General features: G+C 52.1%; 2 protein-coding genes across 2 annotated transcripts in view; one reads left to right on the top strand and one right to left on the bottom strand.

Moving 5' to 3' along the window:
* The window catches only part of TMCC2 (transmembrane and coiled-coil domain family 2), a 33,591-nt gene extending 27,644 nt beyond the window's left edge, over positions 1-5,947 (bottom strand). The window contains exon 1 of the mRNA XM_058819324.1: positions 5,707-5,947. Within this exon, the coding sequence (XP_058675307.1) occupies positions 5,707-5,874 (168 nt within the window). The 5' untranslated portion in view covers positions 5,875-5,947. The remainder of the gene's footprint in view (positions 1-5,706) is intronic.
* An 891-nt stretch (positions 5,948-6,838) lies between these two features.
* The window catches only part of DSTYK (dual serine/threonine and tyrosine protein kinase), a 29,159-nt gene continuing 8,527 nt past the window's right edge, over positions 6,839-27,470 (top strand). Inside the window, exons 1-8 of the mRNA XM_058819506.1 lie at positions 6,839-7,070; positions 15,255-15,402; positions 16,009-16,246; positions 17,133-17,829; positions 20,381-20,655; positions 23,252-23,335; positions 25,180-25,356; positions 26,436-26,565. Of these exons, the coding sequence (XP_058675489.1) occupies positions 6,839-7,070; positions 15,255-15,402; positions 16,009-16,246; positions 17,133-17,829; positions 20,381-20,655; positions 23,252-23,335; positions 25,180-25,356; positions 26,436-26,565 (1,981 nt within the window). The remainder of the gene's footprint in view (positions 7,071-15,254; positions 15,403-16,008; positions 16,247-17,132; positions 17,830-20,380; positions 20,656-23,251; positions 23,336-25,179; positions 25,357-26,435; positions 26,566-27,470) is intronic.

Genomic DNA, 27,470 nt, shown 5'->3' on the forward strand with positions numbered 1-27,470 from the left:
GTGTGGGAATGCTCTGGGGATAATGGGATGAACTGTCCAGGTGTGGAAATGGTCTTGGGATTCACTGCCCAGGTGTGAGGAATAGGAGGGAATTCACTGTCCATGTGTGGGAACACTCTGGGAATAACAGGCAATGCACTGCCCAGGTGTGGGAATGCTCTGGGAATAACAGGCAATGCACTGCCCAGGTGTGGGAATGCTCTGGGATAATGGGATGAACTGTGCAGGTGTGGGAATGCTCTGGGAATAGCAGGAAATTCAATGTTCACATGTGGTGGAATGCTCTGGGAATAACAGAATTCACTGCCCAGGTGTGGGAATGGTCAGGGATAATGGAATTCACTGCCCAGGTGTGGGAATGGTCTGGAATAATGGAATTCACAGCCCAGGTGTGGGGATAACAGGGAATAGCAGGAAATTCAATGTCCGCATGTGGGAACACTCTGGGAATAACAGAATTCATTGCCCAGGTGTGGGAATGGTCTGGGATAATGGAATGTGCTGCCAGGTGTGGGAATGTTCTGGGATAATGGAATGTGCTGCCCAGGTGTGGGAATGTTCTGCCCAGGAATGCACTGCCCAGGTGTGGGAATACTCTGGGATAACAGGGATCCAGGGAAAACAGAGCCAGGGAAAACCAACAGAGAGCCAAGGAAAACAGAAACCCAGGGAAAACCAACAGAGAGCCAGGGAAAACGCATCCAGGGAAAACAGAAATCCAGGGAAAATGGAGAGCCAGGGAAAACACATCCAGGGAAAACAGAAACCCAGGGAAAACCCTTGGCTCAGGAGCAGTGGCAGTTTGGATGCAGGGTTTTGGATGGATCCCATCACTCCTGCAGGAATGGCTGGCACCCAGGGATTGCTGAGCACAGCTGTCACACACCAGCCCTGCTCCTTGCCAGAACTCATTTTTCCCCTCCTTTTCCCCAAGGGTGTCAGCAGAGGAGCCAGAGTCAGGGCTGGGAAGGGAGAGACGTGGATCTGCTGGAGCTCAGGGCTGGAGGTGACACCAGGCAGGCTGTGCTGGTTCCAGGGTGCCACCTCAAATCCATCGCACTGGAGCCAAGGGTTTACTCTGATCCTGCTCCATCTACAGGGACTGAAATCTCTGGTCCTTAATTATCCAAGGGGACAGGAATCTCTGATCCTTCTCCATGCACAGGGACGGGAATCTCTGATCTTTCATCATCCATGGGGACAGGAATTTCTGATCCTGCCCCATCCATGGGGACAGGAATCTCCGATCCTTCACCATCCACGGGGACAGGACAGGGACAGGAATTTCTGATCCTGCCCCATCCATGGGGACAGGAATCTCCGATCCTTCACCATCCATGGGGACAGGACAGGGACAGGAATTTCTGATCCTGCCCCATCCATGGGGACAGGAATTTCTGATCCTGCCCCATCCATGGGGACAGGAATTTCTGATCCTGCTCCATCCATGGGGACAGGAATTTCTGATCCTGCTCCATCCATGGGGACAGGAATCTCTGATCCTTAATTATCCATGGGAACAGGAATCTCTGATCCTCAGTTATCCATGGGGACAGAACAGGGACAAGAATCTCTGATCCTTCATCTTCCATGGGGACAGAAATCTCTGATCCTTATTTATCCATGGGGACAGGAAAGGGGCAAGAATCCCTGATCCTGCCCCATCCACAGGGACAGGAATCTCTGATCCTCTCCCATCCATGGGGACTGGAATCTCTGATCCTATCCCATCCATGAGGACAGGACAGGGACAGGAATCTCTGATCCTTCATAGTTCATGGGGACAGGAATCTCTGATCCTTAATTATCCATGGGGAGAGGACAGGGACAGGGATCCCTGACCATCACTTCCCCATCCACAGGGACAGGACAGGAACAGGAATCTCTCATCCTGCCCCATCCGAAGGGACAGGAATTTTTGGTCCTGTCCCATCCATGAGGACAGGACAGGGACAGGAATCTCTGATCCTTAATTATCCATGGGAACAGGAATCTCTGATCCTTCATCCATAGGGACAGGAAGGGACAGGAATCTCTGATTCTGCCCCGTGCCCAGGGACAGGAATCTCTGATCCTGCTCCATCCATGGGGACAGGAATCTGATCCTGCCCCATGCACAGGAACAGGAATCTCTGATCCTTCACCATCCACAGGGACAGGAATCTCTGATCCTTAATTATCCATGGGAACAGGAATCTCTGATCCTCAGTTATCCATGGGGACAGAACAGGGACAGGAATCTCTGATCCTTAATTATCCATGGGAACAGAAATCTCTGATCCTTCATCCATAGGGACAGGAAAGGACAGGAATCTCTGATTCTGCCCCGTGCCCAGGGACAGGAATTTCTGATCCTTCACCATCCACGGGGACAGGAATCCCTGATCCTGCTCCATCCATGGGGACAGGAATCTGATCCTGCCCCATGCACAGGAACGGGAATCTCTGATCCTTCACCATCCACAGGGACAGGAATCTGATTCTGCTCCATCCATGGGGACAGGACAGGGACAGGAATCTCAGATCCTGTCCCATCCAAGGGGACAGGAATCTGGATTTGGAGCAGAACCAGCTTGAACCCACCCCACCAGCAGCTCCACAGGGGGTTTGGAGCAGGAAAACTCAGCTCTATTAATTAATTATTTATTAATTTATGAACTGGTGGTGGCCGTGGCACAGCGCCTGGCACGCTGTGGTACCTGTGGGCAGCAGCCAGCCCCAGCCTTGCCCGAGCTGTGCCCACTTTGAGGATTTATTTTAATGAATTGTGCCCAGTTTGAGGATTTATTTTAATGAATTGCTGCATTAAAGGTGAGCCCTGGCAGCAGACCTGCAGGAAGGGAGCACGGGCAGCTCGATAAAATCAATGGGGTTTGTTTGGCCTCGGATGCTGCTGCAGGAGGAGGATGTGGAGCACCAGCTCCGGGTGGGATGTGCCAGCCCTGGAGTGTTTGGCATGATGGGCACAGCCATGTGTCGCAGACATTTCTCCACAGAAATCCTTTCTTTCGGATTTCTGCGTCTTCTGGAGGCCAGAGGCTTCAGAAGACAAGGTAAACAATTATTATCAGCTGCTGGGGAATGCAACAGGGGCACCTTGATTGGCTCATTTCCTATGTTTATAATTAAGGGCCAATCACCAGTGCAAGCCAGGGGACTGAGTCCTTGAACACAACTTTGTTATAGATTCTTTCTATCTATTCTTAGCCTAGCCTAGCTGCTCTGCAAACCTCTCTCTATATTCCTATTAGTATAGTCTTAATGTAATATACAATATCTTAATAAATCAGCCTTCTGATTCAAGAAACAAGATTCACCGTCTCTCTCTCACCAGCTGCACCCACTCAGGCGCAGTTATAGCCATGGGAAGCTGCAGCTCCTTTGGGCCAACATTCCCACCCCTTTCTGAGCCTCTGTGACCCACATGGGGTGGAGAAAGGACAGGGAAAAACACCTTGGATGTGCCAAGCATGGCCCTGAGCTCATGGATTAAAGTCAGAAAATCACGGAATGGTTTGGCTGGGAAAGGGACCTTAAACCTCATCCAGGTCCAGGGGTGGGCAGGGACACTTCCTATTGTCCCTGCTGCTCCAAACTCATCCAGCCTGGCCTTGGACACTGCCAGGGATCCAGGACAGCCACAGCTCCTCTGGGATACCCTGTGCCACCCTGCCATGCCATGGATGTGCCCGGCCCTGGCTCCTCCAGCTGTTTTGGGGCAGCAGCAGCAAAGCCAGCACAGCCTCAGGAGCTGCTGGGCCACCAAGGGAAGGCCCCAGGTGCCACCTCCAGCAGCCACAGGGGCTCCCTGTGCTCAAAGCAGCCGAGTTTTCCTCTGGGAACACGGATTTGATCTCCTGGCAGTGCCATCATGACCTTGACCCCACCGGTGACACCGAGGGGCTCCATCCTGCATCCCACATTTCCCACTTTTCCCAGGGCTTTTTAAAAGCACCCACTCTGCCCTCTGATCCCGCCCTGCCCACGGCACTCCCACCCCTGCACACCCCGAATTCCACACCGGGAATTCACCAATAAAACCCTGCTGAGCCACCGGGGGTCGGAGCTGCTTTTTCCTCCAAAATCCAGAGAAATTCCGTGCTGGATTCCAGCAGGATCCCCGCTCCGGGATGGGCTCGGTGCCTCCCGCAGCGCTGCAGTGCCCGGGGTTTGTGTTTTGTTTTCCTCCTCCTCCTCCTCCTCCTCCAGCGGCCCCGCGGGCCCGGCAGGAGCAGCCTCGGGGCCATTCCCACATTCCCACATTTCCACACCGTCACTCCCGGTGCCGCAGCCACGGAGCCTCCTGGATCCTACCGGAGCATCCTCCCCAACTCCCTCCGGATCCTCCCCCTATATCCTCCTGGATCCTCCCGGAGCATCCCCCCTGGATATTCCTGGAGCATTCCCCCCATATCCCCACGGATCCCACCAGAGCATCCCCCCCATAACCCCCCGGATCCTCCCAGACCATCCCCTCTCATCCTCCCGGATCCTACCAGAGCATCCCCCCCATATTTCCCCAAATCTTCCCAGAGCATCTCCCCCAGATCCTCCTGGATCCCCCCTGGATATTCCTGGAGCATTCCCCCCATTTCCCCACGGATCCCACCGGAGCATCCCCCCCATAACCCCCCGGATCCTCCCAGACCATCCCCTCTCATCCTCCCGGATCCTACCAGAGCATCCCCCCCATATTTCCCCAAATCCTCCCAGAGCATCTCCCCCAGATCCTCCTGGATCCCCCCGGATCATCCCCCCGACTCCCGGCAGGGATTTCCCGGGATCAGCGCAGCCCCTCCGCAGAGGGGCAGCCCCCAACGCCCGGGATTTCTTCATCCCGGCAGAATCCCAATGGAGCAGCTCCATGCTGGGACCACCTCCATCCCGAGCCCAGGAGGATCCTGTCCCAGCAATTCCCCATCCCAGCAGTGCCTCCATCCCTGGAGCATCCTCATCCAGCAGGATCCCCGGAACAGGGATGGGGCATCCTAATCCCAGCAGAATCTCTGCTGATAGGATTATTCCCATCCCAGGAGCACCCCAATCCTGGAGCATCCAAGTCCAGGGGTCTCCTCCCTCGGGAGTACCCCATTCCCAGGATCATCCTCATCCTAGGAGCACCCCAATCCAGGAGCACCCTGTTCCCAGGGGTCTCCTCCCTCTGGAGCATCCCATTCCCGGGGTTACCCCAATCCAGGGGTATCCTGTCCCTGGAGCACCCCATTCCCAGGGTTACCCTATTCCTACGGTTACCCCAATCCAGGAGCACCCCAATCCAGGGGCACCCTGCCCCTGGAGCACCTCATTCCCAGGATCATCCTCATCCCAGGAGCACCCCAATTGAGGAGCACCCCAATCCAGAAGCATTCCAATCCAGGGGTTTCCTCCTCCGGGAACACCCCATTCCTAGGATCATTCCCATCCCAGGAGCACCCCAATCCTGGAGTCTCCTCTCCCTGGAGCACCCCATTCCCAGGATTCCCCCATTCCCAGGGTTCCCCCATTCCCGGAGCCATCCCGCATCCCCCAAGGTCACACCTGTAGGACCGAGGGGATGGATGGGGATGGCGGCACTCCCGAGCTCCATCGCTGCGGTGACCCCGCCGGCTCTCCCCACCCCGGCCACCACCGGGACCTCCCTTCCCCGCCGATCCTGCGGGATTTTCCCGTCCCCCCGTGTCCCACCGGGGCGCTCCCGCCGCTCACCTTCAGGTCGGGGGGTTTGGAGCGCGGCGGCGCCGGGACAGCGCCCGCCTCGGGGGCCGCCGCCGCCTCGCCGGCCTTGCCCTCCATCACTCCGTGACCGGGCGATTCCCCCGCGGCGCCGGGATCCTCCTCGGGCTGCTGCAGCTCGTCCGAGCGGCACCGCTTCATCCCGGGAGCGCCGTGCCCGCGCCGCGCGGGAGGCGCCTACGGCCGCAGCAGCGGTGCCGGCGGCGGCGGGCGGCGCCCCGGCGGCCGCTGCGGGGCCCGCGGGCTGCGCGGCCCCGGCCCGCCCGCCCCGCCGAGCCCGGGCCGGGCGGCGGCTCCGCGCCGCGGCGGCTCCGCGCCCGCCGCCGGCACCGGCATCGCCGCCGCCGCCGCGCCTGATGGGCGGCGCCGCTGGCCAATGGCGATGTGAGGGAGGAGGTGTCTCGCGTGGTGATTGGTGGAGCGTGCTCAGAGGGCGGTGCTGGCGGGAGGAATTGACCAATGAAGGCGCGCGGAGGGCGGGGCCGGCTCTGGTGATTCGCGGAGGCGGAGCGGAGCTGGAGAGGGGCGCGCCGCCTCCTGCCGAGCCGCTCCGCGCAGCGCGGGATGGGGGAACAGTAGTCGGCGTCTGAGCTCCCCCTTTCGCTCCCCCTGTTTAAATACATCATTTCATGATCGTTCTCGTTTTTTGGGGAATTTTTGCTCGTCTCCCGCGGTGGTGCGCAGAGGCCGCGGGGAGAGGTCGGCGGCCGCGCTTAGAGAGACTACAAATTCCATGAGGCCTTGCGGCAAAACGGACTACAACTCCCGGCATTCCCCACGGGGGTTAGGAAAATGAACTATATTTGGATGTAAAAAAACTACATCTCCCAGCGTGCCTCGCGCGCGGGGTGCGCCCGGCCTCCTCCCCCTTTGCCCTGCGGCGCGCCGACAAACGTTCCGCGCACACGCAGCGCGGCCGGTGGAGGCGCTTCCCCTCGGGAGAAGGCGGCGGCCGCGGGGGTCGGGGAGGCGGGAGGGGCGGGGGGAGGGGGGGGTCTGGACGAGAGGAAATCCTCGGGGAGGCTCCTCCCCGAACGGCGGCAGCCTGGCAGGGCCCGAGAGCTGCCCGCGGTGGGGAGGGGATAGCGGGGCGGACCCGGAGGACATGGAGGGCGAGGAGGCCCCGTCATGGCGGGGTCCCGGCGGGGCCGTGCGGGAGCTCTGCCGCTCTTTCGGCCACTACAACCGGCACCTGGCGAGGCTGCAGCACAACCTGCGAGAGACCAAGAGGTTCTTCCGCGACGTCAAGTTCTCCCAGGGACATCCCTTCGCCTTGGCGCCCGCCGGTGACGGCCCCCGCTCCGCCTGGGATGGGGATGGGGGTCCCGGGGACGGCGGTGAGAGAGGGCAGGGGCGGGCGGGGTGTGAGGGTGAGGGGTCTGGGGGGGTAAAGGGGGAACCTCTGAGGGTGAGGGGTCTTTGGGGGGTTTGTCAGGGGTCTCTGGGGGCTTGTCAGGGGTCTCTGCGGGGCTTGTGAGGGTCGCGGTGCGGAGTGAAATGTCCGGTTTGGGGGGCTCTAATGGGGGTTACAGGGCTGGGAGTGCCTGGAGGGTGGGAGAGGCTTTGTGGCTGTGATTTAGGATCGGTATAAGGCCAATATTCTTCTCCCAAAGCGTGCTAGGCAGTGCCCAGGCTTGCCAGGGAATGGGCACAGCTCCAGGAGGGTTTGGACAGCGCCCCAGGGATGCTCAGGGTGGGATTTTGGGGTCTGTGCAGGGCCAGGAGCTGCACCCAGCATCCCTGTGGGTCCCTTCCATGGGTTTGTGATGGGGACCCCCTGCCTGACCCCCTCCAGGGAGGGAGTTCAGAAAGGGCAACACAACGAGGGGCTGGCAATCCTTTTTTGTCCCGGAATTCCTGGGAATTGTGGCCTCACTGGGGGCTCTGTGCCCAGGGAATGAGGGGCTGCCATTCCCTGTTTGTCCCTGGGGCTCTGTGCTCAGCTGCTGCTGTTGACAAACAGAGCTGAGGGTGGCACCTCTGCTGCCACGGGCAGGACTTGGTGTTTCCATGAGACTGTCTCGTGAGAGGGGCTCAGTGTGACGTGAGATGTCCATAAAGGTTTTCTTCATTTATCCCCAAAAGGCTCCTGAGTCATCTCTCGTGGCCCGGGTTCTTGTCCAGGTTTTTTGGACCTGCTCATCTTGCACTCCAAATCCTGGTTTCATGTTCAAGTGTTGAGTTTTTCTGTCTGTGTCTAAAAAAAAGTGGTTTTGGGCTGATTTGTGGTTTGTTTTCCCCTTTGTGGGATTGTGGAGTTGTGGCTGGAAAGGTTTTGGGAGCACATTGGGGTTTTGGGAAGTGGTTGCTGCTCCTCTCATCAGGCTGGGTGGGGAAGGAGATTTTGGGATGGGGCAGAGCCAGGTGAGCCTGTGATGTTTGGGATTTGGGATTGTTGTGCCTGGAGAAGAGGATTTGGGGTGATCTGATGAGAAAAATGGAATATTTCCAATATTTCCAAGGGATGGAGTGCCAGCAAACAGGGAATGGCCAGAGGGCAGGGAGAGATGGGATTTTGGGAATAAATCCTTCCCTGGGAGGGGCTGGGATGGAATTCCCAGAGGATCTATGGCTGCTCCATCCCTGGGAGTGTCCCAGGCCAGGTTGGACCGTGGATAAAATGGAAAAAAACAGAAAAAATTAATCAAAAGCTTGGAGCTTCCACAGATCCCATAAATCCGAGCTGAGGCTGCTCTGCCGAGCTCTGGGTGGGTTTGGAGAGGAGTCCTGGTGAGAGCCGCCCTTGTTCCGGGGCGGACAGGCCTCCTTTGATCCCGGGAATTCATGGGACTGTGGATGTGAGGATGTGTGGATGTGTGCCCCGGGGCTGCCCCGCTCCAGCGCCAGCGCCGGTCACATGGGCCGGGATGGGGCTGGGATTGGGATGGAATTGGGATAGGGCGGGGATGGGATTGGGATGGGGCCGGGATGGGGCTGGGATGGAACCAGGGTGGAGAAGGGATGGCATTGGGGTAGAGCAGGGATGGAATTGGGATTGAGCAGGGATAGAGCAGGGATGGAATTGGGATGGGGCCAGGATGGGGCTGGGATGGAACCAGGGTGGAGCAGGGATGGAATTGGGATGGGGCTGGGGTGGGGCACGAATGGGGCTGGGATGAGGCTGGGGTGGAACCAGGGTGGAGCTGAGATAGGGATGGGGCTGGGATGTAGCCAGGATAGAATTGGGATAGGGATGGAGCTGGGATGGAACCAGGCTGGGGCTGGGATGGGGCAGGGATGGAATTGGAATGGGGCCAGGGTGGGGCTGGGATGGAGTCAGGATGGGGCAAGGATGGGGCCAGGATGAAATTGAGATGGGGCTGGGATGGAATTGAGATGGGGCAGGGTGGGGCAGGGATAGGGCCAGGGTTAAATTGGGATGGGGCTGAGATGGAGTCAGGATGGGGCAGGGATGGAATTGGGATGGAGCAGGGATAGGGATAGGGCTGGCATGGAGATGGGATGGGGCCAGGATGGAATTGGGATGGAGAAGGGATGGGGCTGGTGTGGAACCAGGGATGGAGAAGGGATGGAACCAGGGTAGAGCTGGGATGGGGCAGGGATGGAATTGGGAGAGGCCACGATTGAACGAGGGTGGAGCTGGGATGGAGCTGGGATGGAGCTGGGGTGCAATTGGGATGGGGCTGGGATGGGGCTGGGATGGAGTCAGGATGGGGCAGGGTGGAGCAGGGATGGAATTGGGATGGGGCAGGAATGAGGCAGGGATAGAGCTGAGATGGAGTCAGAATGGGGCTGGGATAGAGCTGGGGTGGAACTGGGATGGGGCCAGGATGGAACCAGGATGGGGCAGGAGTGGAGCTGGGATGGAGCCAGGATAGGAATGGGGCTGGGATTGAACCAGGGTGGGGCAGGGATGGAATTGGGATGGGATAGGGATGGGGTCAGGATGGGGCTGGGATGGGGCCAGGATGGAACCAGGGTGGAGCTGGGATAGGGCAGGGTGGGGCAGGGATAGGGCCAGGATTGAATTGGGATGGAATTGAGATGGGGCTGGGATGGAGCAGGGATGGAATTGAGATGGGGCTGGGATGGAGCAGGGCTGGAGCAGAGTTGGGGCCGGGATGGAGTCAGGATGGAACCAGGGTGGAGCAGGGCTGGAGCCAAGATGAAATTGGGATGGAGCCGGGATGGATCAGGGATGGGGCTGGGGTGGAGCTGGGATGGAGCTCCAGCCCCTGGCATGTGGCTGCATCCCTCAAAACTGGGAAATTCTGATCCCACTTTTTATTGAGTCCCTGCCTCCCTGGATCTGTGTCTGTGCTGGTCACGGGGTGTGGAATCATGGGAAAAGTGTTTTAACCTCAGATCCTGGAGAAAAAAATGGATTTGGGAGGACCTTGGGAAAGGTGTTTCAACCACAAATCCTGGAGGGTTTGGCAGGACTTTGGAGCAGTTTTCCAGTAGCCAAAGGAGCTCCAAGAAGGCTGGAAAGGGAAGTTTTCATCTGGAAAAGGGAATGAGGAAAGGTTTAGATGGGATATAAGAATAAATTCCTCTCTGTGAGGATGAGGAGGGGCTGGGATGGAATTCCCAGAGAATTCGTGGCTGTTCCATCCCTGGGAGTGTCCAAAGCCAGCCTGGAGCATCCTGGGGTGCTGAAGGTGTCCCTGAATGGCAGAGGAACAGGAGGAGCTTTAAGGTCCAACCCAAACCATCCAAGAATTCTCCATCCATATAAATAATCCCTCAATAATTTCATTTAAACTTCTGTATCCTAGTCATTTTTTTTTGAGATATTTTTGCTGGATTTAAGGATCCACCAATTCCAAGGAGATATTTTTGCTGGATTTAAGGATCCATCAATTCCAAGGAGATATTTTTGCTGGATTTAAGGATCCACCAATTCCAAGGAGATATTTTTTGGAGATATTTTTGCTGGATTTTAAGGATCCATCAATTCCAAGGAGATATTTTTGCTGGATTTTAAGGATCCACAAATTCCAAGGAGATATTTTTGGAGGTATTTTTGCTGGATTTAAGGATCCACCAATTCCAAGGAGATATTTTTGGAGATATTTTTGCTGGATTTAAGGATCCACTCCTTCCTGGAGTGAGGAGAAGGAGCTCTGCTGCCTCTTCAGCCCTCCCTGAATTGCTTTTTTCATGCTCCAGATCCTGAATCCCAGCAGAAGCTCCAAGCAACGTCCCCAGATCAAAGCCATTCTACAGATGAAGGCTCAAATGTGCAATTTGTGGGATTTTTTCTCAGATCTTTATCTTTTGTGAGCTCTTGGTCAGCTTCCAACCCTCTGGTCACTTGATGTGACTTTTGAAAGGCTTGTTTGGAAAACAAAAATCCCAAAAAAATCACATTTCAAAGAGAAATTCCTCCCTTCAACAACTCCCAAACTTGGGATTTGGGGTTTTGTGGGGCAGTGCTGATGCACAAATAGGATTTTTCCTTAATTTTGGGGTAGAAAAACTCCAAAATCCTGAAGGATTTGAGGGGAAGGCAAAGCTTGGGCAGGGTTTTAAATGAGCTTTAAACCAATCTAAAACTACACAAAATGCTCCAAATTTGGCTGATTTTAATTAAAACTGAAGTGATTAAGCTGTCAAGAGTGAGGAGAGAGATGCGTTGTAGGATCTCTTTAATGGGGTTTGGAGTGTGAGGAGGGGAGGATTTTGTTTTCCTCACAATTCAGGCTGCCAGAACATGACTCATGAAAAAAAAAATAAAGAATTTTAACAGCAATTTTAAACAGAATTTTTAACCCTATAAAATCCAGTATCAGAGCAATCCTGGTGCTTTGTACCTCTCAAATTGGGCATTTTTTAGGGGCTGGTTGTTCCATTTTCCCATTTAATTTCATTTTTTTAGGGATTTTTGTGTTCCTGATGAGGGATTTGTTTGTGATTTGTGTTTTTGGGGCTGTCAGAGTCACTCTGTGCTGTGCACAAGGGTAATGCTGAATTTAGCTCTCGCCAAAGCTGCATTTAGGGCTTTTTAAAAAGGAAAACAGGAGCTAAACTCAGCCCTGAGCCTGAATTAGCACAGCCAGGTGATGCTTGTGGGGTGGGAGGGAGGTTTGTGGGGTTTGGGAGAAGTTTATGGAGTTTGGGAGAGGTTTGTGGGGTGTGAGGGCCATTTGTGGGGTATGAGGGTCATTTGTGGGGCGTGAGAGAGGTTTGTGGGTTTGGGAGAAGTTTGTGGGCTCTGAGGGAGATTTGTAGGGTCTGAGTGTCGTTTGTGAGGTCTGAGGGAGGTTTGTGGGGTCTGAGTGTAGTTTGTGAGGTCTGAGGGAGGTTTGTGGGCTCTGAGGGACGTTTGTAAGGTCTGAGGGAGGTTTGTGGGGTCTGAGTGTTGTTTGTAGGCTCTGAGTGAATTTTGTAGGGTATGAGGGCCATTTGTGGGTTCTGAGGGCACTTTGTGGGGTCTGTGGGAGGTTTGTGGGATGTCAGCGACATTTGTGGGCTCTGAGGGAGGTTTGTAGGGTCTGAGTGATGTTTGTAAGGTCTGAGGGCTGTTTGTGGGATGTGAGTGATGTTTGTAGGGTCTGAGTGCCATTTGTGGACTCTGAGGGCCGTTTGTGGGGTCTGTGAGAGGTTTGTGGAGTCTGAGGGCGGTTTGTGGGCTCTGAAGGCCATTTGTGAGGTCTGAGGGCAATTTGTGGGGTCTGAGTGTTGTTTGTAGGCTCTGAGTGAATTTTGTAGGGTGTGAGGGCCATTTGTGGGTTCTGAGGGCACTTTGTGGGGTCTGTGGGAGGTTTGTGGGATGTCAGCGACATTTGTGGGCTCTGAGGGAGGTTTGTAGGGTCTGAGTGATGTTTGTAAGGTCTGAGGGCTGTTTGTGGGATGTGAGTGATGTTTGTAGGGTCTGAGTGCCATTTGTGGACTCTGAGGGCCGTTTGTGGGGTCTGTGAGAGGTTTGTGGAGTCTGAGGGCGGTTTGTGGGCTCTGAAGGCCATTTGTGAGGTCTGAGGGCAATTTGTGGGGTCTGAGCGACATTTGTGGGTTCTGAGTGTTGTTTGTAGGGTCTGAGGGAATTTTGTAGAGTCTGAGGGAGGTTTGTGGGGTCTGAGTGACGTTTGTAGGGTGTGAGGGCCGTTTGTGGGCTCTGAGGGCAGTTTGTGGGCTCTGTGGGAGGTTTGTGGGATGTGAGCAATGTTTGTGGGCTCTGAGGGAGCCTTGTGGGGTTTGAGGCTGTTCCAGAACCTTCTGGCTGGCAGCAAAGTGCCTTCCCTGGCGCTCATCCCTCTCCAGGCTGTTGGGATTCTGTGCTCCTGTAACAAAACTGAATTAATCCTTGTCCTGTGTTGGCACTGCAGGAACTGCCCCATCAGCAGCTCTGGCTGTTCCCCTGGGCTGTGGGGCTGCACTGTCCCGTTTTGAGGGCCAAACCCTGATCCCTGTTCCCTGTTTCAGGCCCCATTTTTAGTGCCAAACCCCGATCCCTGTTTCAGACCCCATTTTTAGGGTCAAACCCTGATCCCTGTCCCTGTTTCAGACCCCAGCCCTTGATCCCTGTCCCGCTTCAGGCCCCATTTTCAGGGGGATCCTGATCCCTGTTGCAGGCCCCATTCTTAGGCCAAACCCTGATCCCTGTTCCCATTTTAGGCCCCATTTTCAGGGCTGCATCCCTGACCCCTGTCCCCATTTCAGGCCCCATTTTTAGGCCCAAACCCCTGATCCCTGTCCTGTTTCATGCCCCATTTTTAGGGCTAAACCGCTGAGCCCTGTTTCAGGCCCATTTTCAGGGGGATCCTGATCCCTGTTCCAGGCCCCATTTTTAGGATAAAGCCCTGATCCCTGTCCCCATTTCAGGCCCCATTTTTAGGATCAAACCCCTGATCTCTGTTTCAGGCCCCATTTTTAAGGCAAATCCCTGTCCCATTTCAGGCCCCATTTTTAGGATCAAGCCCTGACCCCAGTCCCGTTCCAGGCCCCATTTTTAGGCCCAAACCCCTGATCCCTGTCCCCATTTCAGGCCCCATTTTTAGGGTCAAACCCCTGATCCCTGTCCCCATTTCACGCCCCATTTTTAGGATCAATCTCTGACCCCTGTCCCGTTTCAGGCCCCATTTTTAGGCCCAAACCCCTGATCCCTGTCCCCATTTCAGGCCCCATTTTTAGGGTCAATCCCTGTTCCCTGTCCCCATTTCAGGCCCCGTTTTTAGGGTCAATCCCTGTTCCCTGTCCCCATTTCAGGCCCCATTTTTAGGATCAATCCCTGTCCCCATTTCAGGCCCCATTTTTAGGATCAATCCCTGTCCCCATTTCAGGCCCCATTTTTAGGGTCAAACCCCTGATCCCTGTCCCCATTTCAGGCCCCATTTTAGGATCAATCTCTGACCCCTGTCTCGTTTCAGGCCCCATTTTTAGGGTCAATCCCCGTTCCCTGTCCCCATTTCAGGCCCCATTTTTAGGCCCAAACCCCTGATCCCTGTCCCCATTTCAGGCCCCATTTTTAGGGTCAATCCCCGTTCCCTGTCCCCATTTCAGGCCCCATTTTTAGGATCAATCTCTGACCCCTGTCCCGTTTCAGGCCCCATTTTTAGGGTCAATCCCCGTTCCCTGTCCCCATTTCAGACCCCATTTTTAGGATCAATCCCTGTCCCCATTTCAGGCCCCATTTTTAGGCCCAAACCCCTGATCCCTGTCCCCATTTCAGGCCCCGTTTTTAGGGTCAATCCCTGTTCCCTGTCCCCATTTCAGGCCCCGTTTTTAGGGTCAATCCCTGTTCCCTGTTTCAGGCTCAATTTTTAAGGCAAATCCCTGTCCCATTTCAGGCCTCATTTTTAGGATCAAGCCCTGACCCCAGTCCCGTTCCAGGCCCCATTTTTAGGCCTAAACCCCTGATCCCTGTCCCCATTTCAGGCCCCATTTTTATGGTCAATCCCTGTTCCCAGTTTCAGGCCCCATTTTTAGGATCAATCCCTGTTCCCTGTCCCCATTTCAGGCCCCATTTTTAGGGTCAAACCCCTGATCCCTGTCCCGTTTCATGCCCCATTTTTAGGATCAAGCCCTGACCTCAGTCCCGTTCCAGGCCCCATTTTTAGGGTCAAACCCCTGATCCCTGTCCCCATTTCACGCCCCATTTTTAGGATCAATCCCTGTTCCCTGTCCCCATTTCAGGCCCCATTTTTAGGGTCAAACCCCGTTCCCTGTCCCCATTTCAGGCCCCATTTTTAGGATCAATCCCTGACCCCTGTCCCCATTTCAGGCCCCATTTTTAGGATCAATCCCTGTCCCCATTTCAGGCCCCATTTTTAGGGTCAAACCCCGTTCCCTGTCCCCATTTCAGGCCCCATTTTAGGGTCAATCCCTGATCCCTGTCCCCATTTCAGGCCCCATTTTTAGGATCAATCCCCGTTCCCTGTCCCCATTTCAGACCCCATTTTTAGGATCAATCCCTGTCCCCATTTCAGGCCCCATTTTTAGGGTCAATCCCCGTTCCCTGTCCCCATTTCAGGCCCCATTTTTAGGGTCAAACCCCTGATCCCTGTCCCCATTTCAGGCCCCGTTTTTAGGGTCAATCCCCGTTCCCTGTCCCGTTGCAGGCCCCAGCCCGGTGTCGTTCCCCCGGCACGAGGAGGAGCAGCTGCAGCGCTCGGTGAGCTGGAGGCCGTGCCTGCTGATCCTGGGCCAGAACTGCCGTGCCAAGGGGCACCTGCTCAACACCCTGCTGGGCCAGGAGCTGCTGCCCACCCCTCGGACTGGCACTGCCACCCAGGAGCTGCTGCCCACCCCTGGCACTGGCACCCAGGAACTGCTGCCCAGCCCCGGGACGGGCACCCAGGAACTGCTGCCTGGGGCTGGCACTGCCACCAAGGAACTGCTGCCCACCCCTAGGACTGGCACCCAGGAACTGCTGCCCAGAGCTGGCACCCAGGAATTGCTGCCCAGAGCTGGCACTGCCACCAAGGAGCTGCTGCCTGCCACTGAGACTGGCACCAAGGACCTGCTTTCAACCCCTGAAGCTGGCACTGCCATCAAGGAACTGCTGCCTGGGGCTGACACTCCAGAGCTGCTGCCCACCCCCAAGGCTGGCATGGACACTGAGGAGCTGCTGCCCACCTCCAGGGCTGGCATGGACACTGAGGAGCTGCTGCCCACCCCTGGGACTGGCACTGAGGAGCTGCTGCCCATTGCTGAGGCTGCCACTGAGGAACTGCTGCCCATGGCTGGCACCGAGGAGCTGCTGCCCACCCCTGGCACTGTCACTGAGGAGCTGCTGCCCACCCCTGGGACTGGCACTGAGGAGCTGCTGCCCACCCCTGGCACTGTCACTGAGGAGCTGCTGCCCACCCCTGGCACTGGCACTGGCACCGAGGAGCGGTGCCGGCGCCGCCGCGTTCGCTTCACGCACGGGGCGCGGCCGCGGCTGAGCCTGGCACTGCCCGGGCAGTACGAGCTGGTGCAGGCGCTGGTGGCACACAGCGGGCACTGGGACACCATCCCCGAGCAGGACCTGCAGGTGCCAGGGGACGCCGAGGATCCCGCACAGAGGGTGGCAGAGCTGGAGGTGGTGCTGCCCTGCGCGCTGCTCAAGGTCAGGGTGGCACCGTGCCTGGCACTGCCATTGTCCCTGGGGAGCTGGGGGTGGCACTGTCATTGTCCCTGGGGAGCTTGGGGTGGCACTGCCACTGTACCTGGAATTCTGGAGGTGGCACTGCCACTGTCCATGGGGAGCTTGGGGTGGCACTGTCACTGTCCCTGGGGAGCTTGGGGTGGCACTGCCACTGTACCTGGGGAGCTTGGGGTGGCACTGCCACTGTACCTGGGATGCTGGAGGTGGCACTGCCACTGTACCTGGAGTTCTGGAGGTGGCACTGCCACTGTCCCTGGGATGCTGGAGGTGGCACTGCCACTGTACCTGGAGAGCTTGGGGTGGCACTGCCACTGTCCACAGGGAGCTGGGGATGGCACTGTCACTGTCCCTGGGGAGCTTGGGGTGGCACTGCCACTGTCCCTGCCCTGGTCTGTGAAGAATTTGGGGTGGCACTGCCACTGTTCCTGGCATGTGGGGGTTGACATTTACAGCCCTGATAAATTAATTCCCAAATTGTCCCTGATCTGGTCTATAGGAAGTTTGAGGTGGCACTGCCACTGATCCATGGGGAGTTTGGGGTGGCAATGCCAGGGTCCTGTTCAATAAATTCCCCTGCTGGCTCTTTCCTGGGACACTTGTCCTAAGTTTTGTCCTAACACTCCAAGGATTTGGTCCAAAATGAGGAATTTGGAGTTGTCCAGGAATCAACCTTGTCCTCAACTGGGCTAAAACTCCCAGGATTTGGTCCAAAATAAGGAATTTGGAGTTAGGGGTCAGATCAAGATCTGCTTTGAAGAATTCCAGTTTTTTGCTGTGTGAACGACTCCCAGAGCATTTTTCTGCGGAAAAAAACCTCTCAAACCTCCTCCTTTTTCCTTTTTCCCAGGAAGTGGACATCGTGGTGGCTCCATGCCGAGGCTTCCAGTCAGCTGAGTCCACCCTGGCCGAGTTTGTGGACCAGGTGCTGCCCGTTGTCACCTTTGCCATCAGCGAGCCCCAGCTGTCCCCGTCGGACCAGGCGGAACTTCGGGAAATCAAACAAAAATTCTCCCTCCCCATCTTCTTCCTGCGAATCCCCGAGGCCGGCAGCGAGCTGAGCTCTCCCAAAAACCCTCCCAAGGACAACAAATCCCACCCTAAGGACAACAAATCCCACCCCAAGGACACCAAATCCCAGCTCCACCTGCAGCTGCTGGATCTGGAGTACCTGAGCCCCTCCAGCCCCTGCGGCTGCGGCGCTCCCGGCTCCTCCATGCTGGTGGAGCAGCTGGAGAAGCTGAGGCTGCTGAGCTCCTTCTCCAGGCAGGTGCTGCAGCAGCACCTGGTGGAGGCAGCCACGAGGCTGAGCGAGGTTCACGGGCGCTGCCTCAACATCTTTATCAACCAGGCCTTCGACATGCAGAGGGACCTGCAGATCACCCCCAAGAGGTTGGAGTACACGCGCAGGAAGGAGAACGAGCTCTACGAGTCGCTGATGGGCATCGCCAACCGCAAGCAGGAGGAGATGAAGGAGATGATCGTGGACACGCTGGGGAATATGAAGGAGGAGCTGCTGGAGGATGCTGCCAGTATGGAGTTTAGAGGTGAGAGGGTTTGGGGTGGTTTGGTGAGGGGGGAGGTGGGAAAAATGCAAAATTGGCACGGGGGTTTGGTGAGGCTGCAGCCTGTGATTCCTGGATGGTCACAGAGCCCTAAACATGAATCAGAAGCTGGGATCAAGCAGATCCTGATGATAATTCCAGGAATTCAGTGAGACTCCAACCTGTACTTCCTGGATGGTCATAGAGCCCCAAATATGAATCAGAGTCTGGGGTCTAGCAGATCCTGACCACAATAATTGATGGATTCACTGGGATTCCAACCTGCAATTCCCAGATGGTCACAGAGCCCTAAACACAAATCAAAATCTGGGATCAAGCAGATACTGACCATGATAATTCCAGGAATTCAGTAAGACTCCAACCTACAATTGCCTGGTGGTCTCAGAATGCTGAACATGAATCAAAATATGGGATCAAGCAGATCCTGACCACAATAATTCCAGGAATTCAGTGAGACTCCAACCTGCAATTCCCAGATGGTCACTGAACCCTAAACAAGGGTGAAAATCCAGAGATCAGGCAGATCCTGACCATAATAATTCATTAATTCGGTGAGACTCCAAAATGCAATTCCTGGATGGTCACAGAGCCCTAAGCATAAATCAAAAGCTGGGATCAGACAGATCCTGACCACAATAATTGATGGATTCAGTGAGACTCCAACCTGCAATTCTTGGATGATCCCAGAACCCTAAACAAGGGTGAAAATCCAGGGATCAGACAGATCCTGACTACAATTCATTAATTCAGTGAGACTCCAACCTGCAATTCCCAGATAGTCACAGAGCCCTAAACATGAATCAAAAGATGGGATCAGGTAGATACTGACCACAATAATTCCATTAATTCAGTGGGATTCCAACCTGCAATTCCCAGAGAGTTGTAGAGCCCTAGAAAGAAATCAAAATCTGGGATCAAGCAGATTCTGACCACAATAATTGATGGATTCAGTGAAACTCCAACCTGCAACTCCTGGATGGTCACAGAACCCCAGACATGAATCAAAATCAGGGATCGGACAGATCCTGATGATAATTCCAGGAATTCAGTGAGACTCCAACCTGCAATTCCCAGATAGTCCCTGAACATGAATCAAAATCTGGGATCAGACAGATCCTGACCACAATAATTCCATTAATTCAGTGAGATTCCAACCTGCAATTCCCAGATGGTCCCTGAACATGAATCAAAATCTGGGATCAAGCAGATACTGACCACAATAATTCCATTAATTCAGTGGGATTCCAACCTGCAATTCCCAGATAGTCCCCAAAAATGAATCAAAATCTGGGATCAGACAGATCCTGACCACAATAATTCCATTAATTCAGTGAGACTCCAACCTGTAGTTCCTGGATGGACACAGAACCCCAAACACGGATGGAAATCAGGGATCAGGCAATATCCATTTTTTTTGGTAGGATCTGTTGGATAAAGTGATATTTATCTTGGATAAAATAATTTTCGATGAAATGGTCATAATCTTGGATAAAGACATTAATAATCTTGGATAAAATCATTAATAATCTTGGATTGAAATCATGATGATAATATTGGATAAAATCGTGGTAATAATATTGGATAAAATCATGATGATAATATTGGATAAAATCGTGATAATAATATTGGATAAAATCATTAATAATATTGGATAAAATCGATAATCTTGGATAAAATGATAATAATATTGGATAAAATAATTATAATAAGCTTGGATAAAATAATGATGATAGTATTGGATAAAATCGTGGTAATAATATTGGATAAAATCATTAATAATATTGGATAAAATCGATAATCTTGGATAAAATGATAATGATATTAAATAAAATCATTATAGTAATATTGGATAAAATAATGATGATAATATTAGATAAAACTGTCATAATCATAGATAAAACAATGGTGATAATATTGGATAAAATAGTGATAATAATAATGGATAAAATAATAGTAATATTGGATAAATAATAGTAATCTTGGGTAAAATGGTAATAATCTTGGAGAAAATTATAATAAATCTTGGAGAAAATTATAATAAATCTTGGATGCAATAATAATTAATAATCTTGGAGAAAATGACCATAATCTTGCCTAAAACAATAACAACGCAATTCTGGCATCATTGGGAAGATCATTATTTTAAACACCACTAGGATCAGCGTGTGCCCCTCAGGGCACCCCTCAGGACCGTTCTCCCACCCTCAGGGCCCCCCTCAGGACCGTTCTCCCACCCTCAGAGCCCCCCTCAGGATCGTTCTCCCACCCTCAGAGCCCCCCTCAGGACGGTTCTCCCACCCTCAGGCCCCCCCTCAGGATTGTTCTCCCACCCTCAGAGCCCCCCTCAGGACGGTTCTCCCACCCTCAGGGCCCCCCTCAGGACCGTTCTCCCACCCTCAGAGCCCCCCTCAGGACCGTTCTCCCACCCTCAGAGCCCCCCTCAGGACCATTCTCCCACCCTCAGGGCCCCCCTCAGGACCGTTCTCCCAACACCCCCAGACCTCCAGGATGGTTTTTCTCCCTTTCCCTGCAGACATCATCATCCCCGAGAGCGGCGAGCCCGTCAGCTCCAAGGACATCAAGCGCTGCATCCAGCAGATCCAGGAGCTGATCATCTCCAGGCTGAACCAGGCTGTGGCCAACAAACTGATCAGCTCCGTGGATTACCTGAGGGAGAGCTTCGTGGGCACCCTGGAGCGCTGCCTCAAGAGCCTGGAGGAGTCCTGGGAGGGCTCCGTGCACCCGCCCCGGGGGCTGGAGAAACCCCGCGAGGGATCCGTGCACATCACCAGCAACTATCTCAAACAGGTCTGGAATGGCTGGGGTTTGGGGTGCTGGAACTGCCACGGGCCTGAATTTGGGGGAAATAAGCAGTTTATGGTCATAAAATACACATGAGATAATCAATTATCTCATGGACCTGTAAAAATAATCAAATTTTGCCATAAAACCACCTAAAAGCTCTGGAGAAACCCCGGGAGGGATCTGTGCACATCACCAGCAACTATCTCAGACAGGTGGGGACTGGGGTGCTGGAACTGCCATGGGCCTGAATTTGGGGGAAATAAGCAGTTTATGGTCATAAAACACACATGAGATAATCAATTAGCTCCTAAATCTGTACAAAATTATCAAATTATGGTCATAAAACCACCTAAAATCTCTGGAGAATCCCTGTGAAGGATCCGTGCACATCACCAGCAACTATCTCAGACAGGTGGGGATTGGGGTGCTGGAACTGCCACGGGCCTGAATTTGGGGGAAATAAGCAGTTTATGGTCATAAAACACACATGAGGTAATCAATTAGCTCCTAAATCTGTATAAAATTATCTAATTATGGTCATAAAACCACTTAAAAACTCTGGAGAAACCCTGTGAAGGATCCGTGCACATCACCAGCAACTATCTCAAACAGGTGGGGACTGGGGTGCTGGAACTGCCATGGGCCTGAATTTATGTGAAATGGTCAAATCAATTATCTCATAAATCTGTGTAAATAATATAATAATGGCCATAAAAACACCTTAAAACTCTGGTGAAACCCCCATGATGGGTCTGTGTGCATCACCAGCAACTTCTCAAACAGGTGGGGATTGGAGCTGGGATGGCTGGGGATTGGGGTGGTGGAACTGCCACGGGCCTGAATTTGGGTGAAATAAGCAGTTTATGGTCATAAAACACACATGAGGTAATCAATTAGCTCCTAAATCTGTACAAAATTATCAAATTATGGTCATAAAACCACCTAAAACCTCTGGAGAAACCCCAGGGATGGATCTGTGCACATCACCAGCAGCTATCTCAGACAGGTCTGCAATGGCTGGGGTTTGGGGTGGTGGAACTGGCACGGGCCTGAATTTGGATAAAATGGTCAAATCATGGCTATAAGATGACATAGTAAATCAATTATCTCATGGACCTGTAAAAATAATCAAATTTTGCCATAAAACCTCCTAAAAGCTCTGGAGAAACCCCGGGAGGGATCTGTGCACATCACCAGCAACTATCTCAGACAGGTGGGGATTGGGGTGCTGGAACTGCCACGGGCCTGAATTTGGGGGAAATAAGCAGTTTATGGTCATAAAACACACATGAGATAATCAATTAGCTCCTAAATCTGTACAAAATTATCAAATTATGGTCATAAAACCACCTAAAATCTCTGGAGAATCCCTGTGAAGGATCCGTGCACATCACCAGCAACTATCTCAGACAGGTGGGGATTGGGGTGGTGGAACTGCCACGGGCCTGAATTTGGGGGAAATAAGCAGTTTATGGTCATAAAACACACATGAGATAATAAATTAGCTCCTAAATCTGTATAAAATTATCAAATTATGGTCATAAAACCACCTAAAACCTCTGGAGAAACCCCAGGGATGGATCTGTGCACATCACCAGCAGCTATCTCAGACGGGTGAGGATTGGGGTGCTGGAACTGCCATGGGCCTGAATTTATGTGAAATGGTCAAATCAATTATCTCATAAATCTGTGTAAATAATTTAATAATGGCCATAAAAACACCTTAAAACTCTGGAGAAACCCCTACGATGGATCTGTGTGCATCACCAGCAGCTATCTCACACAGGTGGGGATTGGGGTGCTGGAACTGCCAGGGGCCTGAATTTGGGTGAAATAAGCAATTTGTGGCCATGAGATAACACAGTAAATCAGTTATCCCATAAACCTGTATAAAATAATTGAATTACAGCATAAAAACACACATGAGATAACACAGGAAATCTATTATCTCATAAACCTGTATAAAATAATCAAATTACAGCCATGAAATACGCATGAGATAGCTCAGTAAATCAATTAGCTCCTGAATCTGTATAAAAGAATCAAATTATCTCCTCAATCTGTATAACCAGTCTAGAACCACCCATGAAATAACAAAATAAATCAATTATCTCCTAAATCTTTACAAAATAATAAATTTATGGTCATAAAATACCAATGAGATAACACAATAAATCAATATCAACACATAAATAAATTATCTCATAAACTTTTATAAAATAATCAAATTATGGCCTAGAACCACCCATGAAATAATATAATTAATCAGTTATCTCATAAACCTGTATGAATTAATCAAATTACAGCCTAAAAACACCCATGAAACAACACAATAAAATTAGAAACACCGATGAAATAACACAATAAATCAATGTGAAATAACACAATAAATCAATGTGAAATAACACAATAAATTAATTTGCTACTAAATCTGTACAAAATAATCAAATTGCTGCCTAAAAATTCCCATGAAACAACACAATAAATCAATTAACCAAGTGATTCATGGACTATCCCAATTTTTGCCATTTTCACAGGCTCTGGCAAAGCTCCTGGCTGGCAGAATTCCCATTTTTCCCTCTATTTTCTGCTTTTCCAGATCCTGAATGCAGCTTATCACGTGGAGGTCACGTTCCACTCGGGTTCAACAGTGACCAGGATGCTGTGGGAACAGATCAAACAGGTGTGGATGCTTGGAAAAGGGAATTTTGGAGCAAAAAATCCTCTCAGCTGCTCCCAAAATTCACTCTGGGACTTTATTCCTGGTGATTTCCATGCCTGGAAGTGCCCAAGGATGGAGATTGGAGCATCCTGGGGTGGTGGAATGGGATAAAATTTCAAATCCTTTCCAGTCCAAACCATTCTGGGAATTCCAGGATTTTCATTCCACAATATTGGTGGGAAAATCAGGGAGAGCTGTTCCCAAATTAGTGAAATTCCCAGGGAAGGAGCTTTTTGTGTGGAAATTCCAGGTGTTGGAATCAGCACTTCCTGTAATTAGTGGGTAATTAAATTGCTTTGCCTCACCCTTCATTAGAAACCACAGAATTCCAGAGTGGATCCCTGTCCAAGGAAGGGAGGAGGAGGAGGAATCTTGAATTTGTTCCCACTCTGAGCTGGGATTGTTTGAGGAAAAGTTTTGTTCTTGCTCATCCATCCAAGCAGGGAATAAAGTTCATAAAGTTCCAGCTCAGAGCAGGAATTCAGGAGGAAATTTAGGTGGGATTTAGGAAAAAGGTTTTTACTAAAAGAGTGATGAAGTTCTGGAGTGGGAGGTGGTGGAATCAGCATCCCTGGATGTGTTTGAAAAAATATTGGATGTGGTACTGGGTGCCTTGGATTGGGGCTGATTGCAGGGATTTGGGGCTGATTTTGGGATTTGTGCCATGGATGTGGGTTAATCTTGGGGATTTGTGCCCTGGATTGGGGTTGATTCTGGGGATTTGTGCCTTGGATTTGGGGCTGATTGCAGAGATTTATTTGTGCCTTGGATTGGGGGTGAATTTTGGGATTGGTGCCTTGGATTTGGGACTGATTTTTGGGATTTGTGCCATGGATTGGGGCTGATTGCAGGGATTTTTGCCTGGAATTGGAGGCTAATTTTTGGGATTTGTACCTTGGATTTGGGGCTGATTTTTGGGATTTGTGCCTTGGGTTTGGGGCTGATTTTGGGATTGGTGCCATGGATTTGGGGCTGATTTTTAGGACTTGTGCCATGGATTTAGGTTGATTTTTGGGATTTGTGCCATGGATTGGGGCTGATTGCGGGGATTTTTGCCTGAAATTGGAGGCTAATTTTTGGGATTTGTACCTTGGATTTGGGGCTGATTTTTGGGATTGGTGCCATGGACTGGAAGTTTTTTCCAGGGATTTGTGCCTTGGATTTGGGGCTGATTTTTGGGATTTGTGCCTTGGATTTGGGGCTGATTTTTGGGACTTGTGCCATGGATTTAGGTTGATTTTTGGGATTGGTGCCTTGGATTTGGGACTGATTTTTGGAATTTGTGCCCTGGATTGGGGCTGATTACAGGGATTTTTGCCTGGAATTGGAGGCTGATTTTTGGGATTTGTACCTTGGATTTGGGGCTGATTTTTGGGATTGGTGCCTGGAATTTGGGGCATATTCCAGGGATTGGTGCCTTGGGTTTGGGGCTGATTTTTGGGATTTGTACATTGGATTGGGGCTCATTTTTGGGATTTGTGTGTTGGACTGCGGGCTGACTCCGGAGATTGGTGCCTTGGATTTGGGGGTGATTCCCGGGGTTTGTGCCACGGATTTGGGGCTGATTGTAGGGATTTGTGCCTTGGATTTGGGGCTTATTGCAGGGGTTTGTGCCACGGATTTGGGGCTGATTGTAGGGATTTGTGCCTTGGATTTGGGGCTTATTGCAGGGGTTTGTGCCACGGATTTGGGCTGATTTTTGGGATTTAATTGAGGCGCTGGGGCTGGGTTGAACTGGACGATCCCAAAGCTCCTCCAGCTGGTGACTCCGTGACTCTGGGATTGTGACTCCGTGGTTTTCCCAGATCATCCAGCGGATCACGTGGGTCAGCCCCCCGGCCATCACCAGCGAGTGGAAGAGGAAGGTGGCCCAGGACGCCATCGAGAGCCTGAGCGCCTCCAAGCTGGCCAAGAGCATCTGCAGCCAGTTCCGCACGCGCCTCAACAGCTCCCACGAGGCCTTCGCCGCCTCCCTGCGCCAGGTCCGGGGAAACCGCCCAGGAGAGCGGGAATGGGGAGGGAAAATGGGGTTAAACTGCTGAAACAGCAAAAAAACTGACTGGGAGATTGGGAATGGGGAGGGAAATGTGGGGATTAACTGCAGAAACAGCAAAAAACTGACTGGGAGATCGGGGTTGGGGATGGAAAATGGAGTTTTAACTGAAGAAACTGCCCAGGAGATCAGGAATGGGGATGGAAATGTGGGGTTGTAAGTACAAAAACTGCCCAGCAGTTCGATCGATCTATCTATCTATCTATCTATCTATCTATCTATTTATCTATCTCTATCTATATATCTATCTCTATCTATATATCTATCTCTATCTATCTGTCTGTCTATCTATCTATCTATCTATCTATCTATATCTATCTATCTATCTATCTATCTATCTCTAAATATACATATAAGTCTATATATATAAATTAATATTTATATATTTATATATTTATATATTTATATATTTATATATTTATATATTTATATATAAATAAAAGATCTATAATATACAATAATATAAATTTGTATAATATATAAATAATATATCTGTAATATATATATATTTAGATATAAATATATATATCTAAATCTGTATATCTAAATGTGTATATCTATCTAAATCTATATGCATCTCTAAATCTATATGTAACTCTAAATCTAAATATCTACTTAAATCTATCTATAAATCTAGGTATATCTAAATCTCTATATTTAAATATATAGATACATATAGATATATAAATCTATATATCTAAATCTATATATTTAAATCAATGTAGTTAAATCTGTATATCTATCTAAGTCTATAGGTATCTCTAAATCTATATGTAAATCTAAGCATATATATATCTAAATCTATATATCTATCTAAATCGATGTATCTACCTAAATCTATCTATAAATCTATGTATATCTAAATCTATATATTGATATATATAGATATATATATCAATATAAATCTACCTACCTACCTATCCATATAAATAATGTTTCTGAGCGGTGCTGGCCATTCCAAGCCCGGTGTCCCCATGGTCACCCCGGTGACACCGTGCTGTCCCCCAGCTGGAGGACGGCCACTCGGGCCGGCTGGAGCGCACCGAGGACCTGTGGCTGAGGGTGAGGAAGGAGCACGCGCCCCGGCTGGCCCGGCTCTCCCTGGAGAGCAGATCCCTGCAGGACGTGCTGCTGCACGGTGAGATCCTGGTGGGGAGGGTCCTGCTGGGAGTGGGGACACTGCTGGGAGTGGGGTCACTGCTGGGAGTGGGGACACTGCTGGGAGTGGGGACACTGCTGGGAGTGGGGACACTGCTGGGAGTGGGGTCACTGGTGGGAGTGGGGACACTGCAGGGAGTGGGGACACTGCAGGGAGTGGGGTCACTCCTGGGAGTGAGTCACTGCTCTGGGAATGGGTTCCTGATGGAGTGGGGTCACTGCTGGGGATGGGGACACTGCTGGGAGTGGGGTCACTGGTGGGAGTGGGGACACTGCAGGGAGTGGGGACACTGCTGGGAGTGGGGACACTGCTGGGAGTGGGGTCCTGCTGGGAGTGGGGACACTGCTGGGAGTGGGGACACTGCTGGGAGTGGGGTCACTGCTGGGAGTGGGGTCCTGCTGGGAGTGGGGTCACTGCTGGGAGTGGGTCACTGTTATGAATGGATCCTGCTGGAAGTGGGGTCACTGCTGGGAATGGGTCACTGCTCTGGGAAGGGTCACTGGTGGGAGTGGGGTCACTGCTGGGAATGGGATCTGCTGGGAGGCGGATCCTGTTAGAGTGGGGTCACTGCTGGGAGTGGGGTCCTGCTGGGAGTGGGGACACTGCTGGGAGTGGGGTCACTGCTGGGAGTGGGGTCACTGCTGGGAGTGGGGTCACTGCTGGGAGTGGGGTCACTGCTGGGAGTGGGGTCCTGCAGGGAGTGGAGACCCTGCTGGGAGTGGGGTCCTGCTGGGAGTGGGGACACTGCTGGGAGTGGGGACACTGCAGGGAGTGGGGTCCTGCTGGGAGTGGGGTCACTGTTATGAATGGATCCTGCTGGAAGTGGGGTCACTGCTGGGAATGGGTCACTGCTCTGGGAAGGGTCACTGGTGGGAGTGGGGTCA

This window comes from Ammospiza caudacuta, chromosome 24, assembly GCF_027887145.1.
Source record: "Ammospiza caudacuta isolate bAmmCau1 chromosome 24, bAmmCau1.pri, whole genome shotgun sequence".
NCBI lineage: Eukaryota > Metazoa > Chordata > Aves > Passeriformes > Passerellidae > Ammospiza > Ammospiza caudacuta.